We start from the raw sequence: 27335 nt of genomic DNA on the forward strand, positions 1-27335 counted from the left end.
AAAAATTATGAAGTCCGTTCCTAGAGTTAGACTGTATCAAGTCTCAAATGTTCTTGAGTATATCTATGGATTATGTTCTCTTCTTTCTTTCAAGAAGACTCTAGTTTAGGTAAAACCTTACAAGGCAGTTAAATCTGCTCCTGATGCAGCAGAATATTCATGGTGAGATACTAGAATTGTGGTATGCACTTTCCAGAAGACCCACCTGGCTGTTTCTTAGTTAGAATTTACCAGTTACAACGTTCTCATTCTGCTTTATTGCTTACTAGACACCCTTGCCATTTTCTGGATATTTAAACACTGCATTAATTAAGACAAGCATAGGCGTTGTGATATACAGCTACAGCATGTCTGTTAACGCTTATCTAGCTGATTTTGATCTTGAAACACAAAACAGGGTTTGATCTGCTCAAATGCAGAAAGTGGGAAATTGTACAAAGGGTGTTGCCAACCACTTCTGTGCTGTTGACAAGAAAACCACATGGATACAGCCACGAACTCACCAGGAAATGAACTTGATCTGAGGGAGAAAGTCCACGCTAAATGTTTTATGATACTTTCACATGCATTTGTTTTACAAGGAACCTTGTGGGTATTTGCTAAAAGACCAAGGTGTGCGTTTCTTGCCACCCTTATCTAAAGTTACTGGTAAGATTTATCATCTCAGGAGGACAACCTTTGAATTGAATAAATCTGTTCCAAAAATGAAACCTGAGCATTTCTGCAGAGGGCAGCTCTATCTTGTTACTTAATAGATTTTTTTAAACTATTCTTCCTGAAAACAAATATGTAACAATGGTGTAGGCAAGGGGGAAAAAATGGCCCTGTATAAACACCATATGAGTCCTTTCATACATTCTCCAGAAACTTGATAATCAATAATAAACCATCAAAAATCAATAAGGCACTGATAAGCTTCAAATAATCACAAAAGATTTAGCTGGGTCCAATTATTCCTAGATTTGCATGCCTGTATGCTGATTGACATACAGATAGTACTGACTTAATGCCCACCATTGCAATCACTTAGTGACGGAGTTGTTAAGAGGTGTACATGACCATAAGGCAGGGGTCAACACTTACCTGCACTCCGTTGAGGGAGGCAACACCCATGTAGAGGAACACACCATACAGGACAGGCATGGGAATAAACTAAGAAGAGAAATAAAAGGAAAAAGCCGGAGTAAATAAACTGTGAAGCCTTAATAACAGAGGAATACACAATCTTCAAATTTTCTACACATGCTTCCTGGGTGTCCGATTATTTTTCAAGTAAAATATTTTATTGAAAAATAATTTTGAAACAAATGCTACGGATCCTAAATGAACAGAGATATGATTGGCTCTCAACTTGCAACCACAATGGAGCCCAGCATTTTTGTTGCAAGGCAGTTATTAAGTGAACTGTGCTCCATTTTACAACCTTTTTGCCACAGCTATTAAGAGAATCACTACAGTTTGTTAAGTGAATAATACGGTCATTAAAATAAATCTGGTTTCTCCTATTGACGTGGCTTGCCAGAAGCTCCCTAAGAAGTTTGCAAGTGACAATCCCAGCACCCCGGGATTGTGCACATTGCCAAGCACCCAAGGTTTGACCACGGAGATGCTGCAACGGTCGTAAGTGTGAGGACTGGACATAAGTCACTTTTTTCAGTGCCGTTGTAAGTTTGAATTGTCATTTAATGAACGGGTTGTAAGTCGAGAACTATCTGTATAGAATCATAAATGGCCAAGGGGGGAGAAATAAACACAAAAAGAGTCATTCAAGATCATTACGCAAGGAATCCACACAATGTTATCATCAGGTATGACATGCAAAGTTTGTCTAATATTTTCACAGATTTGTTCCAATGGCAGCATTTAATAAAAAAAGAATGGCTGTCAAGTTTCCAACAATAACAGAACTTTCCATTTCTGTGCTCTTTTCCATTTTTCATAGAACGTGACATCTGCACTTCGACATTCCTTGCCAAAAATGTTATGGCATTCTAATCTTTAGAGCACCAACTATATGTTCAATGAAGTACATATTTTATGGGATCAATATGTTTCTGATTATAAACTGCTTTGTACTAGACGCAGGGGTAGGCAACCTTGGCTCTTTTATGACTTGTAGACTTCAACTCCCAGAATTCCTGAGCCAGCCATGCTGAGGGGAAAGGGAGAGGTTTCCAAGCTGAGCCATGGTTGCCTACCCCTGGTTTAGAAGAACACACCTGCCAATCATGGCACAGGCCAACTGGATTGTTCAGAAAGGGACACACAACAGTGGTTTCTCCTCATGTTTTGAAGTATCATGAAGGAAGCAGGGCCAGTTTCTTTTCAATGGGCCCCGTATCCAGCATTGATTTGAGCAAATTAGATTTCACATCTTTAGTCAACTTGGAGGTCCCTGTGCTGCCTAAAGACCTAGAGCAGGTGTTGGCAACCTTGGCTCTTTTATGACTCGTGGACTTCAACTCCCAGAATTCCTGAGCTAGCATGGCTCAGCTTGGAAACCTCTCCCTTTCCCCTCAGCATGGCTGCCTCAGGAATTCTGGGAGTTGAAGTCCACAAGTCATAAAAGAGCCAAGGTTGCCTACCCTTGTGACAGCTAGACATTAGAGTTAAACTTTGACAAGCCACCCCCCCAAAAAATAAAAAAAATTAAATAAGGTATCTTTCCATAGTGGAATTTTTTTTCCTCTTCTCACAGAACTACTAAAAATATTTAAATTTGTGTCAGGTAATAAAAACTCAAGTTTGTATAGTTTTGGACATTCCCAGCTACGATCACAAGTAACAAATGTTATTTACAAAGTTTGTAATATTTTTAGAGGCCAGAGGATGGAGAGCTGAATTCAAAGACAGATCCTACTGAAAAACATTGCCCAGCAAGCTCAGTTTAGGAGTAGAACATTTATTTTATTTATTAAGTTAAATTTGTTTGCCACCCAACTCACTGCAATTTGTCCATCCGTGAAGGTAACACTGTATTTGATATTGTTGCTAATAATATATCAACGATCTTTACATTCAAAAATCTATTCGCATTTGATAATTTGGTTACTATAGATTTGATAACCTGCAATGAATGATTGAAATCCATTGGAAAAGGAGGAAGGTGCGTTGAATATGTTCACCGCCTTGAGCTATTTATGAAAATAATAAAAGCGGGCTATAGATAAATAAAATTAAATCCTCCAAAGCACTATTTAAAAAATGGTCTTAAGTAGAGGACTTATAGATATTTTGAGTTATGAATATGCGCATATGAACAAGTTGTCTTTAGAAGGTGGTAACTACCATTCCCTCACTCAAGAATGCCAGTTAGTTTTCTCAAATTATCTAGGAATCAACAAGCTGCTTTATTAAACCAGATCTATTTTATTCAATATTTTCAACAGCATTCTTATACAGTTAGTCCTCGTCTTACAACAGTTTGTTTTGTTTAAAAGTTGCAGTGCCACTGAAAAAAGTGACTTATGACCGTTTTTCACACTTATGACCGTTGCAACACGTGATCAAAATCCAGGCACTTGGAAACTTACTCCTATTTATGATGGTTGCAGTGTCCCAGGGTCACGTGATCCCCTTTTGCGACCTTCTGACAAGCAAAGTCAATGGGGAAGCCGGATTCACTTAACAACCGGGTTGCTAATTTATCAACCGCAGTGATTCACTTAACAACTGTGGCAAGAAAGTTTGCAAAATGGGGCAAAACCCACTTAACAAATGTCTTGCTTAACCACAGAAATGTTAGGCTCAATCGTGGTCGTAAGTCGAAGACTATCTGTACACACTAGAGGTTTCTGGATGTGCCAGAACGACGACTCTCAGAATTCCCTCCGGCTGAGAGCACTCCACAGCATTTGGTGAGGACTAGGCCAGGGGTAGGCAACCTTGGCTCTTTTATGACTCGTGGACTTCAACTCCCAGAATTCCTGAGCCAGCATGGCTCAGCTTGGAAACCTCTGCCTTTCCCCTCAGCATGGCTGGCTCAGGAATTCTGGGAGTTGAAGTCCACGAGTCATAAAAGAGCCAAGGTTCCCCACCCCTGCCCTATATCAGGGGTCCTCAATCTTGGCAACTTTAAGACTCGTGGACTTCAACTCCCAGAATTCCTCAGCCAGCATGGCTCAGCTTGGAAACCTCCCTTTCCCCTCAGCGTGGCTGGCTCAGGAATTCTGGGAGTTGAAGTCCACGAGTCATAAAAGAGCCGAGGTTGCCTACCCCTGTTCTAAGCTCATGCGAGAGACAGATTTAAAAGCAAAATGTGATGTGGAGCACAGGTGGATGCACACCTAGTTGGCTGACCTCCTACAAACGTTGCGAATATATCCTGGAGAATATATATTCTTAAATTGAGGATGTTTCCAACATAGGCCACATGTATGCGCTTGTGATCAGTAAATCAACTTGGCCATTTTCGACGCAACTCTGCCCATCCCTATTTGGGAAGGTTGGGCCGGCACAAATCTTTAGTTCTAGTCCTATCCGGAAAAGGTAATGATTGAGCTGATGACCTTTGCATATAAAGCAAGTCCTGTGCTCTGCCTTTAAATGTTTGGCAGCAGCAAAAGGTTTTGAACCGGGCAAGCAATAAAAAAAGAAAACCAGATAACCAGGAAAGATCAGAAAGAGAAACTTGAAGCATTGCACAAGATTTTATAATATGCAAGCCAAAATCAGCAGGGACACTAAAAATGAGGAAACAAAAGTCTTTTTCTACTTTCTGAATGACCGCTGAAAGTACAAGAAAAACAAGGTGATTTTTTTTTCCCCCAGGTAATTTACAGCGAATAACCTTGTAACCATGTTTATTTGATTCGTTCTATAAGGAAGAAGGAAATAAGGGACGCACTGCCCCGCTTTCTTGAGCCTGGCGTTCGAAAAATGTTTTTTTTCCTATGCGGAAAGGATCCGTCTCCTAGCTTATCAGAGCCCCCATTATACAAGCAGCTGTGGGACAGGGGAGCAAGGTTGTGTTCCCTCTTAACCAATCAAAGGGTTTTGTGATGAGTTTGGTCTAAATTGGTAAGATACCAGGCTAGACAACGGGAAATTGGGAGTTCTAGTCCTGCCTTAGGCATGAAAACTGGCTGGGTAACTTTGGACCAATCACCAGGAGAGTGGGAGTTCTAGTCCCGCCTTACTAGGTGACTTTGGGCCAATCACCAGGAGACTGGGAGTTCTAGTCCCACCTTAGGGCATGAAAGCCAGCTAGGTGACCTTGGGCCAATCACCAGGAGACTGGGAATTCTAGTCCCGCTTTAGGGCATGAAAGCCAACTAGGTGACTTTGGGCCAATCACCAGGAGACTGGGAGTTCTAGTCCTGCCTTAGGGCATGAAAGCCAGCTAGATGACCTTGGGCCAATCACCAGGAGACTGGGAGTTCTAGTCCCGCCTTACTAGGTGACTTTGGGCCAATCACCAGAAGACTGGGAGTTCTAGTCTCACCTTAGGTCATGAAAGCCAGCTAGGTGACTTTGGGCCAATCACCAAGAGACTGGGAGTTCTAATCCCGCCTTAGGGCATGAAAGCCAGCTAGGTGACGTTGGGCCAATCTCCAGGAGACAGTGAGTTCTAGTCCTGCCTTAGGCATGAGAACCGCCTGGATAACTTTGGGCCAGTTACTCTCACTCAGCCTAACCCACCTCATAGGGTTGCTATTGGGGGGGGGGGAAGGACCTTTAAGCATGTTTGTCTCCTTCAGTTATTTAAAAAACAACAAAGGAGGGATATAAAATAAATTAAAATAAATGGCTCGCCAAGTCAAAGGGAAAGACCTAAAGGAAAGAGACGCCTCTCCTTCTGATTGCGGAACTGGAGCAGGCCCATTATAAGAAAAAATGTTTTGGTCTGAGGCAAGGAAGATAAGGTGAGGCCTGGGCAAAGATGTGCAAAGCAATGCACGGAAAATGCACAGGAAGTTTCCGTGCACTATTTTTCATTTTCCAGCATTCTTGAGTTTCTAAAGCTAGCCACTTTGCAGGGAAAGGAAAACGCTTGCCTCCTTGTAAGTAAACCCAGAGTGGTTGAAGAAAAAGACCGCTCTGAGAAAGGGGTAGAGGTGGGATGGCTGAAGAAGAAGAAGATTGGGGGGAATCCCAGATGACAAGACAGAGAAACCAGCAAAAAAAAAAAAAGGCCTGCTGGATCAAACTCTACTGTACTATTTATCTAAGCCAGACATGTCAAACACAAGGCCCGGGGGCCGGATGCGGCCCGCAAAGTGGTTTCATGTGGCCCGCGAAGCCATCCTGGAAACAGTGAGGGAATGGCCCCCGCTGCCTTGGCCCTGGCCCAGGCCGGCCGGGAGCCAATGTACAATTTTGTGGTGGCCATCTTGGCACTTGCCCCGGTGGACCATGCCTTGGCACTTTGCCCCAGTCCCACCCCCTTCTGCCAGAGACCGTCAGATCTGTCCCACTCCTGCCCAGGCCCCCACAGGCACCCTTGACGCGAATGATGTAGAACTGGCCACGCCCACCCAATAGGCCACACCCACTCCATCCACGCCCACCCAGTAGGCTGCACCCACTCTGGCCACACCCACCCGGCCCCAAAGGGCAACCGCGATGCTGATGCGGCTCTCAGTGAAATTGAGTTTGACACCCCTGATCTAAGCCAGGGGTAGGCAACCTTGGCTCTTTTATGACTCGTGGACTTCAACTCCCAGAATTCCTCAGCCAGCATGGCTCAGCTTGGAAACCTCTCCCTTTCCCCTCAGCATGGCTGGCTCAGGAATTCTGGGAGTTGAAGTCCACGAGTCATAAAAGAGCCAAGGTTACCTATCTCTGGCCTAGGCCTAGGCCACTTTATGACTCGTGGACTTCAACTCCCAGAATTCCTGAGCCAGCATGGCTCAGATTGGAAACCTCTCTCTTTCCCCTCAGCATGGCTGGCTCAGGAATTCTGGGAGTTGAAGTCCACAAGTCATAAAAGAGCCAAGGTTGCCTACCCCTGCCATAGACACTTTGCTAGCTATATTAGCTTTCTGCTGTCATTAGTACTAAGGATTCAGTTATTTTCTTGTGGGCACGATGGGAAGGATCTGGAGATCTTATACTGAACGAATTACTGGGTGATCATAAAAGAGCCAAGGTTGCCTACCCCTGATCTAAGCTACCTGCTGGATGCTCAGACAAAGAAAAAACCTGGTTCCTTATGCTGGAAAACATTAATCCAGGAGTGTCCAACCCTGGCCACTTGAAGACTTGTGGACGTCAACTCCCAGAATCCCCAAACCGGCATTGTTCACCCTTAACGACTGTTGCAGCATCCCCTTGGTCACATGATCTAAATTCAGACGCTTGGCAACTGACTCGTACTTATGACGGTCGCAGTGTCTCAGGATTACGCGATCCCCTTTTGTGACCTTCAGACAAGCAAAGTCAATGGGGGAAGCCGGATTCACTTAAAAAACCTTGTTACTAACTTAACAACGGCCGTGATTCTCTTAACAACGGTGGCAAGAAAGGCCGTAAAATGGGGCACTTAACTCACTTAATAAACGTCTCGCTTAGCAACGGAAATTTTGGCCTCAATGGTGGTTGTAAGTCAAGGACTATCTGTATTGAAAAAAAATAACTCGACAATCTTTGCATGTACAACTTTCACAGGTCTGCAAAACAAAGGAAAGCTGAAGTAAGATTGTAAGCACAGCTGCAACCACTTTGTTTGGCAACCACTTTGCTTAACAACTCAGTTGCCAGTCCCAACTGTGGTCCTTAAACCAGGACTGCCTATACAACAAACCTTTAACACGGGATCAGTTCTGGTGACAGATTTCTTGCAATTATAAGCTACGCAGAGCGATCTCTTCATACTTTGCTACTATAAGAATATTGTGAGCTGGGTTGTGTGTTTTCAGCTACCAAATCAACAACACAAGTTTTTTTCAAATTAAGCCTTAGTCCTAATGGCGTTAAACATCGGAAGGCTAAATTGGTGGCGATGCAAAAAATAAAATAAAATAAAAATGAGTTGTATGTTTTTATTACACAACTTTGGGCATATCATTGCTTTATCATATAATTATCTCCTTCCTGAGATAACACGCAGTTTAACACCCCAAAGGCAGGCAGTGTTTACCCAAGGGATCTCTTGCAAAAACTCTGTTCGGCCCTGGGAAATGTAAATCATAGTTGTGCCAGCTGATTGTCACAGCATGAGGGCGAAATTCTTCCTAATACATGTGGCAGTTTTAAATCCATTGCTCCTGTTCCTCATGTTTCCAAGTACTGGTAGTCCTGAGGATGGATATGATTTTTCAAAATTCAAATCATCCAGCTACGTATCAAGCTCTGAAAAATCCTTCCCACACTCTACAAAAAGCAGGAGAGAACCTGCACCATAGGAGGGTGAATCAGAAACACGATGAACTTAATGAATCTTTGATATGAATCTGCAGTTCACTGAGTTCAGCCCTTCTCTGATTCATAAATTATGTGCATAAATTTACTGATTTATACAAACAAAGGTCAACAACTCATGCAACCCTACCTGTCATCTAAACTCTTTGCTTGTCAGGTGCAAATGATCAAATCCTCACATGAAGGTCCAATTAAACTGATTTGTATGCGTGGTTATGCAAAAGAAACTTCTCAACTAATGTTTAGCAAGTCTCAACGGAATTCAAGGGATTGGACTTTGTTTGTGGCTACGTATGGATTCTAGGCTAATCCCACTTTTGGCTCCGTCCCCAGGTTCTGCCAGTTCTTCTCCTACATCACCACATAGTTCCCATATAGTTCCATAGGGGCACGTGCATTATTCTCTAACTACCAACATTATTCTCTAACTACCAACAGACAACTTGCTCCAATTTTTTAAAAATTGGACATTCCTTTCATTTCAAAATAATAATTATATATTGATAGATGCCATATTTGCAGAGGAGCTTGCGTTTTGGAATTTCTAGCTCTTAACTTCGGAAAAACATCTGGAATATGGATTCTGGCCTTCTAACCCTAAACCAGCAATGGTCATAGGAGGCATCTGTATTTTTAGTTGTGTAACAAAATAGTGTATTTGTATCTCTGGGTTCCTGTGGGTCGAATCAAGAGAGGTAGGCATGTTGCCTGTATGATTAAGTGTGTGCAATCCGGGTGGATTTGAGTGTGCAAGTGCATTTGTGCCGTCTCCTCATATTGTATCTGCTTGGTATATGTGTACATTGGGAAGGATACAGGGCAAGCTGCATACAGTGTACAGGATTTGTATACAAGGGTTGCCCCAAAGAAGAGGGAGTCAAGCTATTCTCCAAAGCACCTGAAGGTAGGACAAGAAGCAACTGATAGAAACTAACCAAAGAGAGAAGCAACCTGGAATTAAGGAGGAATTTCCTAACAGTGAGGACAATTAATCAGTGGGACAGCTTGTCCCCAGAAATCGTGGGCGCTCGATCACTGGAGATTTTTAAGAAGAGGCTGGACAGTCACTTGTCTGAGATGGTATAGGTTCTCCTGCTTGAGCAAGGGGCTGGACTAGAAAACCTCCACGGTCCCTTCCAACTCTGTTATTCTATTCTAGTACTTTTGAGAAGAGTACTGTGGTGGCAATGAGGAAGACCCATTGTTATTTTGAGGAGATTAGTGGCATGTTTTGATTTCTCTTCATATTAAGAAAAGTCTAGATATTTATTTAAAGCTCGGTTTTAGCTAGCTTGCTTGGTTTTTTTTTTTATACTTTTGTTTACTAAATAAAAGAGAAGGGGAAGAATCTTCACACCACTTCAAAGCTTTTTCTGCTGTGAAAGTCTCACACTTTTGATTCCCAGCCCAGAGTGTTGTGCCAGCCGGTCAAGGTCAGGTCTTACAGTCCCTGACCATAGCAGGACTTAATGGCCCCAGGTTTTGATAAAAACCTTGAAGTTGTGTTGTTTGTTTGAGAGTTTCTGCACAAAATCTAACATTAGATTCTGTGGACACTGTTCCCTACCTTGGCGCTTCTCTGCTGTCGTTATTATAGAGCTCCTGACAGCCTTGGGTAGAAAAACATATAGATTTTAAGTCAGAATTATTTTTGTTAGGCATAATTGTAGGAAATTATGAGAAAGAAGGTATATATCTAATTTTACAGGTATGGACTGCAGCGAGAATTGTATTCGCTCAACACTGGAAAAAATGAAGATTTACCAACGGAGGAAGAGTTAATTAAAAAGAAATGGATAGATTGACATTGAAAATGAAAGAGAAAGAAGATTCCGTATACTTTAGAGCAGGGCTTTTCAACCAGTGGTACAGGTACCACCTGTGGTACATTGGCACCTGGCAGGTGGTACGCGACCATCCTAGAAAAGTGGTAGTGGGGGAGGGGAATGAGCTGAACCGGTGGCAGCACCGCACAAGCCTGAGTGAGAGACGGCTGGAGCTGCAGGGCTGTCAGGGCTCAGCGGAAGCGCCAGGATCAGTGCCGCTTTCCAGCTGATCGGCGCTTCTTCAGGGCTGTCAGTGGAAGTGCCAGGATCAGCGCCAGGCTCCAGCTGGATCTCGGCGCTGATCCTGGTGCTTCTGCTGAGTCCTGAAGAAGCACCAATCAGTTGGAAAGCAGCACTGATCCTGGCACTTCTGCTGAGCCCAGAAGAAGCACCGATCAGCTGGAATGTTGCAGCATCTCCAGGGTCTTGTGATTTACATTCAGATGCTTGGCAACTGATTCATATTTATGACGGTCAGTGTCCCAGGGTCATGTGAAGTGACCAAAACCTGCTACAACCACCCAGCAGACGGGGGGAATAAAAACCAACCTCCCCACCCCACCCTTGTTGCCAATCCTCAACAGAAATGCTCACAACAATGAAACCTCGGACAGGAGGAAGAGCGCCGCCAGGTGGGCAGGCAGGGGTCTTGCTCGGCTGTGGCTTGGGGGGCCCTTTTTTCAGTGCCATTGTAACTTCGAACAGTCACTAAGCGAACTGTTGTAAGTCGAGGACCACCTGTACTTTATCACTTTTTTCCTTTTTTTGGGGGGTCATCAAGTTTTTGACCCCTTGCTAGGCGACTGGTGGTTCTCAGATATTGCCATATCCTAAAAGTGGTACAATGGGTGAAAAGGTTGAAAAGCCCTGCTTTAGAACATGGGATACCTTTTATCAATGGCTAGAAAAACGAGATAGAGAGAAAGGAATTTAACATGTATTAATAAGTTAAATTTTGGAACCCAGACAATATGTTGCTGATAAAATATTAAGCATTTGTAATTATAAAAAAATTAATATATCTATCTATCTGTCTGTCTGTCTTTCTATATCTATCTATCTATCTATCTATCTATCTATCTATCTATCTATCTATCTATCTATCTATCTATCTATCTATCTATCTATCTATCTAGACATATATACATATATACATACATATGAAATTTGGATATTATTTTTCTTGGTGTGTCTGCCTTTTATATTATGCTTTAATTCTTGTCCGTTTGAGCTAATAATAACAACTCTTAAAACCCCATTAATTGCTGCTTTGCTTATTGCCTCTGGATCCAGAAGAGCTAATTGCCTGGGCACCTGAACACTGCCCTGATCCTTGGCAAACCAGACACCTCCCAGCACACTCTACAGTAGATGTGCCCAACCTTGGCAGCTTTGAGACCTGTGAACCTCAAGTCCCAGGATTCCTCAACCAGCATTAAAATTAAAATAAAATGGCTGGCTGGCTGGAGAATTCTGGGACTTGAAGTCCACAGGCCTCAAAGTTTGCCAAGGTTGGACACCCCTGCTCTACAACCTAAGTAAATTACTTCAGTGCAGAATTGTTCTCACCTATTTTTGTTTGCAATGCAGACACTTCTGCACAACAGTAATTACGCAATCTTAACCAGTCTGTTAATAAACAACGAAGGAGCTGTTGGAAGCACCAGAGAGGGAAAGAGGTATTTGAAAAAAAAAAGGAACAAAGAAATGAGCAGAATTCTAATTGCACTTTCTCTGGCTTTTCATGCCCAGCAGGGGAAAAAAAAAACACATTAAAATGATGGATCTCTTTGTTTACAGCCGCAACATATCCCTTGGAGTTTGCTCTGATCCACTGCAGTTTTGAAGGCCATGCCCACACCTTGATTTCAAGATTCAAAATTCTATTCTTCCTGTACGAATCATGCAAACCAGAACTGCCATGGCTACTGTACAGTTCATGCACCGACAGTCCTGCTAACCAATTATTTTCAACGATAGGGCACAGCTGGACCCCAGTAACACGGTCATACAACCAAATCTGAACACTTTACAATATAGAAAGTCTGCAAGCACATGCCAAAATCCCGTATCAGAACCGGGGAGTTGACGGCAATTCCCCAGAATTTTGGGAAAGCTGTAGTAGGACATGGATGTCAAACTGCCGGCCCGCTGGCCAGATGCGTCATCTGGAAGCTGCGCCCACCCCATTGCCGGCAATGGCAAAACCGTCCCGATACGTTGCGCGACGTCACGTGACGTCGCGAGTTTGACATGTCTGCTGTAGGAGAAGAAGAGGCAGAGTCTGGGGGTGGAGTCAAGAGAGAAATCAGCCTAGAATTGTTATGTTCCCATAAGCAACCCAAGCCCAACTCTGTTAGTTCTTATCTGGGGCCAATTTAGTGCTGACCATTAGTTGACTAGATTCGTGGGTATAGAAATTAATCAGGTTAACTGGAACTTAATGTGTGGTCCTGGTTTTTTTTTTTAATCCATTCACCATCCCCAAAGTGGAGGCAACTGGCATCTCCCAAATGGGTGGTCTTGTACTCCCGGGGGAGGAGGGACAAAAGAATGGGCGGTTTTGTGGGAGGAGCAGGTGCGTACGGGTGTGCACATGAGCACCCATTGCTCGCACGAGGCCAAGAGCACCCATGAAGCTCATGAGTGGGTCCCTGAGCACCTGTGATGCTTGTGCAAGTGGGTCCCCGAGTGCCCGCGATGCTTGCACGCATGCAGCAGTGATAGCCTGTGACACTTGCATGAGTGCGGCTGTGCACGCGTGCACGGGCATACTAGCCAGCCACTCATGCAACCCAGTTGCGAATAGGCCACGGATCTATAGTGGGCTGTGGCCCACAGGTTGGGGACTCCTGTGCTAGGGGAAAACTGCCCTACGTACCAAGCAGATATAAAAAAAATGAAGGTCATTACTTAACTTTCCGTTAGTTGCCCAATTAAACACCTACAGCTCTTGACCATCAACATTAACTTTAGACCTCCTTAGGTCTTCAAAAAAATTCTCTAGGTCCACAACAATGTGCTTACAGGTAGTCCCTGAGTTATTACCATAACTGACCCCAACTATTACAGTGGTAATTGGTTGTAAAGCAGGTCGTCACGTGACTGGACCCAATTTTATGACCACTATGGTCATTAAGCAACCCCGTTGTTTGCCGTGCACGTTTGATGGAAACTGGGGTTGCCAGCCAACCATCGTAAAACACAGGAATGCTGCTAATTTCTGTAAATGCGGGACAGCTGCCAAGTGTCCAGAATGTTAAGCGACCAGTCGTAAGTCGAGGATTATCGCTCTTGGTTTTTTCAACAGGCCTGGGGAACACCTGGAGCCGGGGAGCACACAAGATGCTCTACAATGTCTGAGTTTTAAAACACTTTCTGGGATGGCGTGGATGTTTCCTGTTTTTGTGGTTATTTAAGATGTGCTTGTATTGTTTTTATTGTTCAGAGTCACATGCATGAGATGGATGGCTATATAAAGGATTAGACGGACAGACATTATAGAATTCTGGGTCTGTATAATTTTCATTCCTCTTGATTTGGAAACCTGGTTTTATTTTATAATAAAATAAGAGTAACTGTTTTTCCCCCAGGTACAACTTGTCCAAAATCTTGGGATTCTACCCCGGCAAAATTTGGCTAAGACAAAAAAAAACAAAAACCCTGCCCATAATTGTCCCTAAATTCAGCCTAGACCAGGGGTAGGCAACCTTGGTTCTTTTATGACTCATGGACTTCAACTCCCAGAATTCCTGAGCCAGCATGGCTCAGCTTGGAAACCTCTCCCTTTCCCCTCAGCATGGCTGGCTCAGGGATTCTGGGAGTTGAAGTCCACGAGTCATAAAAGAGCCAAGGTTGCCTACCCCTGGCCTATGCGGTTGCAAAAACATTTTCTGCAAATGCCAAGGCAAAATTTCTCCTCTTTCTGCTGTGATTCCTCTCCTCTTGAGTATGTTTCTCAGGAATTTCCTCTGTCCTTAAAATCACAGCAATAATGTTTTGATCTTCCTCTTTAATGGTTTCATTTCAGTCCTTTTAATATAATAAAAATACGTTGCTTTTTTGAACTTTCTGGCTAAGGGATTATTATTTCAGAATTCTAAGAAGGATGGGGAAGAGATAAACAAATTAAAAAAAAGGCATTTACCTTCAAGATGGGCGCCATGAACACCGAAACGCCTGTCAGAATGAATACGAGGCATCCAGTCACTCTCTGCTCCCTGAAATCAAATCCAGGAATAAAATAATCAACTCTTATTTGAAGGACATTTTACTGTTCAAGAAAGATAGAATATGGAACGTAGAATAATAAAGTTGGAAGGGACCCTGGAAGTCTTCTAGTCCAACCCCTGGCTCAGGCAGGAAACCCTATACCATTTCAGACAAATGGCTGTCCAATCTCTTCTTAAAAACCTCCAGTGTTAGAGCACGCACAACTTCCGGAGGCAAGCCGTTCCATTGATTGATTGTTCTCACTGTCAGGAAATTTCTCCTTAGCTCTAGGTTGTTTCTCTCCTTGATTAGTTTCCATCCGTTGCTTCCTGTTCTGCCTTCAGGTGCTTTGGAGAATAAGTCAATTCCCTCTTCTCTGTGACAGCCCCTCAAATATTGGGAGACTGCTATCACATCACCCCCTCGTCCTTCTCTTTCTTAGTACTCTCCAGTATGCATCCCAGCTGATTAACAGCCATCAATCTTTCCCATTCTCTTCCAGCACTGATGATGTTACCTAGTTTGGTAACGAAACGCCTTACGAGAAAACTCCCAAGATCAGAGAGCACCAAGGACCCCACAATCTACTCTATGTTATCTAAAATAATAATAATAATGATAAAGTTGGAAGGGACCTTGGAGGTCATCTAGTCCAACCCCCTGCTCAGGCAGGAAACCCTATACGATTTCGGACAAATGGCTGTCTAGTTTCTTCTTAAAAACTTCCAGTGTTGGAGCATTCACCGCTTCTGGAGGCAGGTTGTTCCACTGATTAATTGTTCTAACTGTCAGGAAATTTCTCCTTAGTTCTAGGTTGCTTCTCTCCTCGACTAGTTTCCATCCGTTGCTTCTTGTCCTGCCTTCAGGCGCTTTGGAGAATAGCTTGACTCCCTCTTCTTTATGGCAGCCCCTGAGATATTGGGACACTGCTATCATGTCCCCCCTCATCCTTCTCTTCGTTAAACTAGACATACCCAATTCCAGCAACCGTTCCTTATATGTTTTAGCCTCCAGTCCCCTGATCATCTTTGTTGCTCTTCTCTGTACTCTTCCCAGAGTCTCAACATCTTTTTTACATCGTGGTGACCAAAACTTGATGCAGTATTCCAAGTGTGGCCTTACCAAGGCATTGTAAAGTGGTATTAATACTTCACGTGATCTATATTCTATCCCTCTGTTAATGCAGCCCAGCACTATGTTGGCCTTTTTGGCAGCTGCAGCACACGGCTGGCTCATATTTAAGTGATTGTCCACGAAACGCCTTGCGAGAAAAAAACTCCCAAGATCAGAGAGCACCAAGGACCCCACAATCTACTCTATGTTATCTATGTCTAAGTCTCATTGCTCTAAGCCAGGGGGCTTCAAACATGGCCCTTTTATGACTTGTGGACTTCAACTCAGCGTGCCTGGGTGAGGACTTCTGGGAATTGAAGTCCACAAGTCATCAAAGGGCCAAGTTTGAAGACCCCTGCTCTAAGCTATGTTTGCTCCACCTGTTCGGGGAAAATACAGCCTGCAGCTTCTGGTCTGTGAAGAATGCCAGGCTAGACAGCTTCCTAGAATGTTTAGGACTCAATCTCCCTTCCCACCAGTTCAGCATACCTGACTCCCAAAAACTTGGGCTGTTCACCAGGTGCTGAGGTCTCCGTTTCCATCTTCAAACTGTCGATGTGTGCAATGGAGATCACGGTAGCAGCAACATACCATGGCAGGCCCATGAAGGAACAGATGATCATCAGCACAGCCACCCAGAAGAGATCCAGGTGATATCCAGCACCTTTCTGCGAAGGTGAGATGGGAAAAAGAAAGAGGAGTGTTAATTTGAAGCATGAGGTTTTGCCGTGAGGATGGCAACCCTGGAGCTGAGCTATTCCATTGGAAGGACAGCAATAGCACTTAGGCTTACATACCGCTTCGTAGTGCTTTACAGCCTTCTCTAAGCAGTTTACAGAGTCAGCGTATTTCAGGGCTTTTCAACCAGTGGTACGGGTACCACCTGTGGTACATTGGCACCTGGCAGGTGGTACGCGACCATCCTAGAAAAGTGGTAGCGGGGGAGGGGAATGAGCTGAATGGTGGCAGCACCGCACAAGCCTGAGCAAGAGACGGCTGGAGCTGCAGGGCTGTCAGGGCTCAGCGGAAGTGCCAGGATCAGTGCCGCTTTCCAGCTGATCGTCGCTTCTTTGGGGCTGTCAGGGCTCAGTGGAAGCGCCAGGATCAGCAGTGCCAGGCTCCAGCTGGAGCTTGGCGCTGATCCTGGTGCTTCTGCTGAGCCCTGAAGAAGCACCAATCAGCTGGAAAGCAGCACTGATCCTGGCACTTCTGCTGAGCCCAGAAGAAGCGCCGATCAGCTGGAATGTTGCAGCCTCTCCAGGGTCTTGTGATTTACATTCAGATGCTTGGCAACTGATTCATATTTATGACGGTCACAGTGTCCCAGGGTCATGTGAAGTGACCAAAACCTGCTGCAACCACCCAGCAGACGGGGGGGGGGAATAAAAACCAAACACCCCCCACCCCACCCCTGCTGCCAATCCTCAACAGAAATGCTCACAATGAAAACATCGGACAGGATGAAGAGCGCCGCTGGGTGGGCAGGCAGGTGACTTGCTCGTCTGTGGCTTGGGGGGCACATTTTTCAGTGCCATTGTAACTTCAAACAGTCACTAAGCGAACTGTTGTAAGTCGAGGACTACCTGTACTTTATCCCTTTTTTCCTTTTTTTTTTTTTGGGTCAAGTTTTTGACACCTTGCTGGGCGACTGGTGGTATTCAGATATTGCCATATCCTAAAGGTGGTACAACGGGTGAAAAGGTTGAAAAGCCCTATTCTAACCACTGCACCACCACGGCTCATACTCTAGGCTAGGCTAAAACATGATTAGGTAGTTTGAACCCAGATGCTGTCTGAGCTTGAAGTGTTAATACCACTTTACAATGCCTCGGTAAGGCCACACTTGGAATCCTGCATCCAGTTTTGGTCACCACGATGTAAAAAAGATGTTGAGGCTCTAGAAAGAGTGCATAGAAGAGCAACAGAGATGATTAGGGGATGGAGGCTAAAACATATAAGGAACAGTTGCTGGCAAGTCTAGTTTAGTGAAGAGAAGGACGAGGGGTGACATGATAGCAGTCTTCCAATATCTCAGGGGTTGCCAAAAAGAAGAGGGAGTCAAGCTATTCTCCAAAGCACCCGAAGGCAGGACAAGAAGCAACGGATGGAAACTAATCCAGGAGAAAAGCAACCTAGAACTAAGAAGAAACTTCCTGACAGTGAGAACAATTAACCAGTGGAACAACCTGCCTCCAGAAGCGGTGAATGCTCCAACATTGGAAGTTTTGAAGAAGAGACTGGACAGTCCTCCACTTTGCTCCCACAGCAAATGAGCTGAGAGATACTAAAGGGAGAAAACGTCAGGAGGAGAACCACCTAATAAACACTTTTTTTTTAATCCTACGCAAAATGGCCTTGTGCATCTTGAAACTTGTGAAAATAAAGTAATGTGAGTGAGGATATTTAAAGTGTTAAGTTTCCCCTTTGGCCATCAGGGTGTAGAGTCAAGTTAAATGAAATTCAGACTTCACCTGCAAATGACGGAATTATTCTCAAAGACAGATATATTTTTTGGAAGTAATGTAGCCTAAAGCAGACACCCTGCTTTATCTTGAAAAGAAGTTAATTAGCACCAAGATTTGCACCTTGTTCTTGTCCCAATTTTTTTTTTCACCGTGCAAATTTAACAGGGCTGTCATTTTGTTCTCACATCTGGTGTTGTTTCAAGCGTGTCTATCTTTGCCTTGTATGCAGCTTAAAAGAAAATAGCACCTCTCTTGCTAGTGTCTCAAGTTAGCTATGAAGAATAAAAATTCAACTTAGTGAAGATCTCACTGCAAAAAAAGCACGGATCAAAGAACTTTGGAAATAAGCTGAAAATGGAGAAGTAGAGAAAGTGAAGAAATGTACTGTTAAGAGAAATACTTCTTTTTCTCTTGAACTTAATGTATTTTATATTTTGAGTGTATTAGCAGCCGTGGGGAGACCATTAAGATGACTGAAAGCAGATTCAAGAGAGAACATTGCTTTCAACATATATACTTATTTTACCCCTCTGTCACCTCTATTTGAAACCTTAGAACAGGGGTCTTCAAACTTGGTCCTTTTATGACTTGTGGACTTCAACTCCCAGAAGTCCTCAGCCAGCGTGCCTGGCTGAGGAATTCTGGGAGTTGAAGTCCACAAGTCATAAAAGGGCCAAGTTTGAAGACCCCTGTAGTAGGAGGTGGGAAAAATTATGAAAGCACAATGACACCTTGGCTGCTGGAGAGAAAAGATACTCCTAGGAGTATGAGGACAGGACAAGGGCGAGATGCCTCCAATGGGAAACCATCCTGCCCCACAATTCCATAAGAAGTGTGATTCTTATGGAGTAGGAACTCAGCCAATGAAACCCCGTAGCACAGGGGTGTCAAGCGTCACGCGGAAGCCATGCCCGCCCCATTGCCGGCAATGGCAAAACCGTCCCAACATGCTGCGCGACGTCACGTGACGTCGCGAGTTTGACATGTCTGCCGTAGCGTAACAAAGGGCATGATATGTTCTTGTCCTATACAAATGATCTGTACCTCCACTTCTTTTGACTTAGATGGGTGTTAAAATCCCATTGAGCTTGACGATAATCCCTTCGGCATCTATATGTTGCAAAGCTATAATCTTAACAGAATAAAGGGACCTTGGAGGTCTTCTAGTCCAACTCCCTGATCAAGCAGGAGACTCTAAACCATTTCAGACAAACGGCTGTCCAATCTCTTATCAGAAACCTCCCGTGATAAGAGCATTTCTTCTGAAGGCAGGCCATTCCATTGATTAACTGATTTTACTGTCAGGAAATTTCTCCTTATTTCTAGGTTCATTTTCTCCTTGATGAGTTTCCATCCATTGCTTCTTCTCCTGCCTTCAGGTGCTTTGGAGAATAGGTTGACCACCTCTTCTCTGTGACAGCCCCTCAAGTATTGGGAAACTTAGTTGGACTTTACACCTAGCTAAGTAAAAAAAAACCTGGAGGTATAGATACGTATATTTCCATCTGCAGGGACGTGGTCACACAACTGGATGGATATTCCAACAATAATAAATGGAACAGCAGTTGAAATACTTCTGCAGCAATCCTAGGCCAGTGGTGGCGAACCTATGGCACGGGTGCCAGAGGCGGCACTCAGAGCCCTCTCGGTGGGCACGCGCGCCGTCGCCCCAGTCCTAGGCCTTCAGCTGGGTTTTATAAAACCTTTTTGCTTTAGGCCTCCGCCGCCGTGTACAAAAAAAAAAGGTTCAATCAATCATTTAATTTCAACTTCTTGTGGGAAAAAAAAAACATCTTGCAAAGTTGGAATTGATTGATTGAACTTTTTAGTCCCATCCAGTCTGCTGTTACCACCGCAGCCACGCCCACCCAATGGGCCACACCCACCCAATAGGCCACACCCACCCGGCACCCAATGATGCATAAGTGGGTTTTGGGTTGCAGTTTGGGCACTCGGTCTCTAAAAGGTTCGCCATCAATGTCCTAGGCTGCTTCATCAGAGCGATAAAACCAAGATCACGTGAAGTGTTAGTATCAATTTATAATGCCCTGGTAAGGCCACACTTGGAATTACTGTATCCAGTTTTGGTCATCACAACACAAAACAGATGTCGAGATTGGAAAAAGTGCAAAGGAGAGCCACAAAGATGATTAGGGGACTGGGGGCTAAATCATATGATGAACAGTAGCAGGGATTGGATATGTCTAGTCTAGTGAAAAGAAGGAATAGTGTTGACAGTATATTCTTGTCCTGTAGAAATATCTATACCTCCAGGTTTGGTTTTGTTTTTTACTTAGCTAGGTGTAAAGTCCAACTAAGTATCCCAATACTTGAGGGGCTGTCACAGAGAAGAGGTGGTCAACCTATTCTCCAAAGCACCTGAACGCAGTAGAAGAAGCAGTGGATGGAAACTAATCAAAGAGAAAACCTGATAAGAGGTTGGACGGCCGTTTGTCTGAAATGGTATAGAGCCGTGGTGGCGAACCTATGGCACGGGTGCCAGAGGCGGCACTCAGAGCCCTCTCTGTGGGCACGCGTGCCATCACCCCAGTCCTAGGCCTTCACCTGGGTTTTATAAAACTTTTTCGTTTTAGGCGTCCGCCGCCGTGTGCAAAAAACCCCCAAGGTTCAATCAATCAATTCCAACTTCTCACGGGAAAAAAAAGATGTCGCAAAGTTGGAATTGATTGATTGAACTTTTTAGTCCCACCCCGTCTGCCGTTACCACCACAGCCATGCCCACCCAATTGGCCACGCCCACCCAGTGGGCCACGCCCACCCGGCACCCGACGATACATAAGTGGGTTTTGGATTGCAGTTTGGGCACTCGGTCTCTAAAAGGTTCGCCATCACTGGTATAGAGTATAATAATAATAATAATGATAAAGTTGGAAGGGACCTTGGAGGTCATCTAGTCCAACCCCCTGCTCAGGCAGGAACCCTACACCATTTCGGACAAATGGCTGTCCAGTCTCTTCTTAAAAACTTCCAGTGTTGGAGCATTCACCGCTTCTGGAGGCAGGTTGTTCCACTGGTTAATTGTTCTCACTGTCAGGAAGTTTCTCCTTAGTTCTAGGTTGCTTCTCTCCTTGATTAGTTTCCACCTGTTGCTCCTTGTCCTGCCTTCAGTCTCCTGCTTGATCAGGGAGTTGGACTAGAAGACCTCCAAGGTCCCTTTATTCAGTTAAGATTGGAAATATACACTCCCAGATACCTCCCGGGAGAGAACTACGTTAATTCTTGTTAATGCAAGCAGTCTGAACAAGTTTCTTAAATGATGTCCGAAAAGGTTTATGCTGAAACTCTGTCTTCTCTTCAACTTCCGATGGGTAAATCAGCTGGATAAAAAAGGGAGGGGATACATAGCTATCCTGAACATGGGCTGCAGCAATACAGATCCAGCAGGATCTTAGGTGCTTCTCAATGTCTCCTTCCTCCATCTAACCTTCTCTTGTCATTTTTTGGTGGGGATTCTGATCACGCCTCCAGCCCCCTGCAAAGAGTCTGGATTTCCGGCCTACGAAGATGGGGTATCCTGATTGATCCAAGCTCTGTGGTTGGTAGAGTTTTGCATTTGGAGAAACATGGTAAGCAGAGCCTGAGATGAAATGAAGGAGGGGTCAATTGATAAATGTTGATTTCGCAATAATAAACAGCTGGTGGCATTCAGAGATATTTCCTTCCAGGCTGAACAGTTGGCCCAGCTGTGTTTCCTGGTTCAAAGCCAAGACAAAGCCCATTTATATTTCTTCAGAAAGCATTCTCACTCTTTTCTTAGGGGCAAACACTAGGTGGCTGTGGAGGCCATGTTGATTTAATCACATGTCCGTTAAGGAGAAGGCAAGTTAAATTCTCCAAATTATTGGGGAGGATTATATCCTCCAAAGCACCTGAAGGCAGGATAACAGGTAATGGATGGAAACTAATGTCCATCTAGATTTCTTGAGGTCTTTTAGAATTTGGGATTAAAATAATCTTAATCTTTCATCATTGTTAAGGCCTTCTGGGAATCATTATCTAAAATAATCTAAATGCACCATAGATTCAATCAGAATAGATCTGGAAGGGACCTTGGAGGTCTTCTAGACCAATCTCTTGCTCAAGCAGGAGACCCTATACCAGACATGTCAAACTCGTGACGTCACGTGATGTATCGGGACTGTTTTGCCATTGCCGGCAATGGGGTGGGTGTGGCTTCTGCGTGATGCGTCCGCCCCATGGGCTGGCAGTTTGACACCCCTGCCCTATACCATTTCAGACAAGTGGCTGTCCAGTCTCTTCTTTAAAACCTCTAGTGAAGCACCCACAACTTCTGGAGGCAAGCTGTTCCACCGGTTAATTGTCCTCGCTGTTAGGAAGTTTCTCCTTAGTTCCAGGTTGCTTCTCTCCTTGATTAGTTTCCATCCCTTGTTTCTTGTTTGGCCTTCTGGTGCTTTGGAAAACAGGTTGACCCCCTCATCTTTGTGGCAGTTGCTCAAATACTGGAAGACTGCTATCATGTCACCCCTGGTCCTTCTTTTCTCTAGACTAGTCATGCCCAATTCCTGCAACCATTCTTCGTATGTTTTAGTCTCCAGGCCTTTAATCATCTTAGTTGCTCTTCTCTGCACTTTTTCCAAAGTCTCAACGTTGTTTTTTCTAATGTGGTGACCAAAACTGGATGTAGTATTCCAGGTGTGGCCTCACTAAGGCTTCATAAAGCGGTACTAATACTTCACGTGATTTTGATTCTATGCCTCTGTTTATACAACCAAGGATGACCACTTAATAATGCATCCCTCAACGCATTAATAACAATAATAATAATAATAATAATAATAATAATAATAATAATAATGATGATGATGATGATGATGATGATGATGATGATGATGATGATGATGATGATAAAGTTGGAAGGGACCTTGGAGGTCATCTAGCCCAACCCCCTGCTCAGGCAGGAAACCCTATACCATTTCGGACAAATGGCTGTCCAGTCTCTTCTTAAAAACTTCCAGTGTTGGAGCATTCATCGCTTCTAGAGGCAGGTTGTTCCACTGGTTAATTGTTCTCACTGTCAGGAAGTTTCTCCTTAGTTCTAGGTTGCTTCTCTCCTTGGTTAGTTTCCACCCGTTGCTTCTTGTCCTGCCTTCAGGCGTTTTGGGGAATAGCTTGACTCCCTCTTCTTTGGGGCAGCCCCTGAGATACTGGAAGACTGCTATCCTGTCCCCCCTCGTCCTTCTCTTCGTTAAACTAGACATACCCAATTCCAGCAACCGTTCCTTATATGCTTTAGCCTCCAGTCCCCTAATCATCTTTGTTGCTCTTCTCTGTACTCTTTCTAGAGTCTCAACATCTTTTTTACATCGTGGTGACCAAAACTGGATGCAGTATTCCAAGTGTGGCCTTACTAAGGCATTGTAAAGTGGTATTAATACTTCACGTGATCTTGATTTTGTCCCTCTGTTAATGCAGCCTAGCACTGTGTTGGCCTTTTTGGCAGCTGCAGCACACGGCTGGCTCCTATTTAAGGGATTGTCCACTAGGACTCCGAGATCCCTCTCACAGTTACTACTATTATTTTAAGCAATGAACTGCTTCCAAGGAGACCTCATTGGAACCTATCACCATTGTCCTCAGAACAGTTAACTGCCCCAATCTCCTGGAGAGATCTACCCCAATTTACTCTGTAAAACAATTTGGCTCATCCCCGCTCAAATCCTGCCTAACGAGGCACCCACCTTTAGTTTGTGCTCTTTACGGTTGACAATAACAGCTGTGATTTGCTGGTCCATGAAGATGAGGATGGTCACCAGGAGAGCAGGAATAGCTGCAGCCAGGTACACCCACCACGGGTTTCCTCCAAACGGTGTGATAAACCAGCTTCTATTTGGGTTTGTTGGCTTCACAGGGAAAAAGACAGAAAAGGGCATCAGAAAGACATTAAAAAAACATGTCAGGTGAAAGGAAAGAGTTCTTGAAGTAAACTCAAATTTGCAACAACAAAAAAAAAAACATTGCAACGAAGGGTCAAAGAATACTTCCCATATCCTTTGTGTTTTTAGATCCTCATATCCACTGCATATTGCATATTTTTTTTGGGGGGGGGGTGTATTTGCACTTCCCATTATTCATATGCAATGTCAGAAACAAGAGCAGAGAAAAAGCGTTCACAAACTACTCAGCAATCCACCGGGAAAACAACACGGCTAGTTTTGCATGAACTGGATCTGGGATGGAAGCATCCAAATGTCCACCAGATGGCAGCAAAGAGATGGGGGGGACTTCTGGGTCTTTCTGCTGCCCTCTGGTGGTCACCGTATTTTTTTCAGACCAGAACAAGATACAGATCTACTGGCAGGCGACTATTGCTGCAGTATGGAATCAAGACTCCCTGTAAGAAAGGTGTGTCAAACTCGCCACGTCACGTGACGTGTTGCGACGTATCGTGACTTTTTTCTCCTTGCCGGAGATGGGGTGGGGGCAGCTTCCGCGTGACGCATCCGGTCTGTAGGCCGGCAGCTTGACACCCCTGCTGTAAGAGGTAGCTGGATTGCACGGAAGATTGCCCAATGTGAAGGGATGAGTTATATGTGCTTTTACCCTAAATCTTAAAGGCGTCCCTTAAAGATCTGCAAAAGTGGCTGGTTAAATTTACAGAAAGGAGAAAATACCAAATATATAGAAGCTGTCATATTAACCAAATTTAATTTCTAAAATAAAACTTTTTTTAAAAAACCCTATAGATCAGGAGTGTCAAACTCTCCATGTCACGTGACGTGTCGCAACGTATCACAACTTTTTCTACATTGCCGGAACTGGGATGGGTGTGGTTTCGGCATGACGCATCGGGCCGGCGGGCCAGCAGTTTGACGCCCCTGCTATAGATTAAAGTTGTCTTGCTCTGGGTCTTTATTCTGATCTCACACACTTGTTGATGCTTATCCCATCACCTCTGCTCCAAAGTACTGAAAAACGTGCTGTAATGAGTCCGTGGGTCACTAAGGGTAAGTTCCCCATTAGTGCTTTGCATAGTGTAGTTGTCCCAGTGTTCCATAGCAGTAAATAGTAGAGGCACGAATCATGATGCAGATGTACAATGAAGTCATACTTCGATACGATTATGCAATTGATTATAGGCTGCAAACATCCTAGAGACCACAATGTGGTAGCAAAGAGCTGGTTTTAATGTATGTCTTTGCTGCCCTCTGCTGGTCATCTTGGTTTTGCAGCCCAGATTTGATAATCCTCCTCCAGTATTGCTAATTCCTTGTCTTCTTAAAACAGTGGTTCTCAACCTGTGGGTCGGGACCCCATTTGGGGTCGATCGACCATTTCATGGGGGTCGCCAAGCAAGGCTGTCCGCCATTTTTTTTGTCCATTTTTTCCCCCTTTTCCGGCGGGTGCCTTACCTCCCTTGGCCTGGGCCAGCTGGTGGTCGGCCTGCTCCGTCTCTGCCGCCTGCCAGCTACGCCTTGGCCGGCGCAGGGGGCGGAACCACGCATGCGCGGCGCTCCCGGGCAGGGAAAGTCCTCGACTTACGACCGGTTGGGTAGTCCTCGACTTACGACCGGGTTTAGTCCTCGACTTACGACCGGTTTAGTCCTCGACTTACGACCGGTTGGGGTCGCGGCATTAAAAAGGTTGAGAACCACTGTCTTAAAAGAAGGGAGGAAACAGTTTTTAAACATACCTTGAATTCACTTGGCACAAGGAGTTTTGGGGTGTCTACGCCGACCAGAGCATCGATTCCACAGAAAATGAAAATAGAAATGATGATGGCAAAATCACTGATCAATTTCCTTGCCTGGAACAGAAAAGCAATTACATCGATTTTTTTAAACTTGCCTGTTTTAAGGGGCTGACAAATATGCAGGGAAAAGAGANACATACCTTGAATTCACTTGGCACAAGGAGTTTTGGGGTGTCTACGCCGACCAGAGCATCGATTCCACAGAAAATGAAAATAGAAATGATGATGGCAAAATCACTGATCAATTTCCTTGCCTGGAACAGAAAAGCAATTACATCGATTTTTTTAAACTTGCCTGTTTTAAGGGGCTGACAAATATGCAGGGAAAAGAGAAAAAAAAAAAACTCAACGCTGAAAATAACAAGTAGAAAATCAGAAACTAGAAACACCACAACTCTGTCAGTTCGGCGGGAGAACATTCCAGAAGATTCTGGCATCTACTCGGTTACAACATTCCCACCTCAGAGGGCCCTTCCCATCAAACTCATCCATAATCCTGGTTTTCAGAATCTCTTCAGCTGACTGCACCCAACTGGTGAAAACCTAAGCAAAGCTGAGTGAGAATTTTGAAGAGAAAGCATATGCACAAGAAAACATGCACACCCAATGGAACAAAAGCATTTGGCTGTTTTTTTTTAAAAAAACTAACATTATTGAATGCAATTCAGTGCACAATCAAACATTATTGTTACCATGCCAAAAGAAGGCATTTTATTAAGAGAGCAGAATGTTATTATCCCTTCTGAGGAAGGATAATAATTATGTTTAAAGATACTCTTTCCTTACCTTTCTATCCACCTATATAGTTCTAAACACGACAAGCTCGTTGCCAAAATTCTAATCGTTCCCCCTTTGTTAATTTGGCTCTGGTCCCAGAAATGTTATCTCAGTGCTTAGGACTCAAATGTGTTCGGTACTTCATAAATCAAATGAGGAAGTAATAAAACAAGTCTCTGCCACATACTACCTTTTTTATCTAAGTGCAGCCTTAAGGCTTACGACAGTGTGAACGACGTTGGGTTAAAATAAACTTAAATACTCAGGTTATTGCTATTTGAGCAAAGTTCGTATATAAACTTACTGGTTTATAAAGCACAAAGAAGACTGGATTAACAGAAATAAGCTTACGGTTGAACTGTGAGTCCTTGGTGCTCTCTTGCAGATGTTTCATTACCCAACTAGGTAATATCAATAGCACTGATGATGTTACCTAGTTGGGTAATGAAATGTCTGCAAGAAAACAATGAAGCTCAGAGAGCACCAAGGACCCTACAGTTCTCCTCCTCCTCCTCCTCCTCCTCCTCCTGCCACACTCCCTTCTATCACTGATGATGTTACCTAGTTGGGTAATGAAATGTCTGCAAGAAAACAATCAAGCGCAGAGAGCACCAAGGACCCTACAGTTCTTCTCCTCCTCCTCCTCCTCCTCCTCCCACACTCCCTTCTAGCACTGATGATGTTACCTAGTTGGGTAATGAAACGTCTGCAAGAAAGCAACCAAGCTCAGAGAACACCAAGAACCCTACAGTTCTCCTCCTCCTCCTCCTCCTCCTCCTCCTCCTCTTCCTCCTCCTCCTCCCACACTCCCTTCTAGCACTGATGATGTTACCTAGTTGGGTAATGAAA

The 27335-nt window shown here is 44.2% G+C and overlaps 1 protein-coding gene across 1 annotated transcript in view; it reads right to left on the bottom strand.

The window, feature by feature from the left end:
* The window catches only part of SLC4A4 (solute carrier family 4 member 4), a 104474-nt gene that overhangs the window by 5113 nt on the left and 72026 nt on the right, over nt 1–27335 (bottom strand). Inside the window, exons 14-18 of the mRNA XM_015818580.1 lie at nt 25850–25963; nt 23698–23859; nt 16002–16180; nt 14335–14407; nt 1084–1152 (exon numbers count right to left, since the gene is read on the bottom strand). Of these exons, the coding sequence (XP_015674066.1) occupies nt 1084–1152; nt 14335–14407; nt 16002–16180; nt 23698–23859; nt 25850–25963 (597 nt within the window). The remainder of the gene's footprint in view (nt 1–1083; nt 1153–14334; nt 14408–16001; nt 16181–23697; nt 23860–25849; nt 25964–27335) is intronic.

This window comes from Protobothrops mucrosquamatus, unplaced genomic scaffold (assembly GCF_001527695.2).
Source record: "Protobothrops mucrosquamatus isolate PMUCROS unplaced genomic scaffold, P.Mucros_1.0 scaffold_140, whole genome shotgun sequence".
NCBI lineage: Eukaryota > Metazoa > Chordata > Lepidosauria > Squamata > Viperidae > Protobothrops > Protobothrops mucrosquamatus.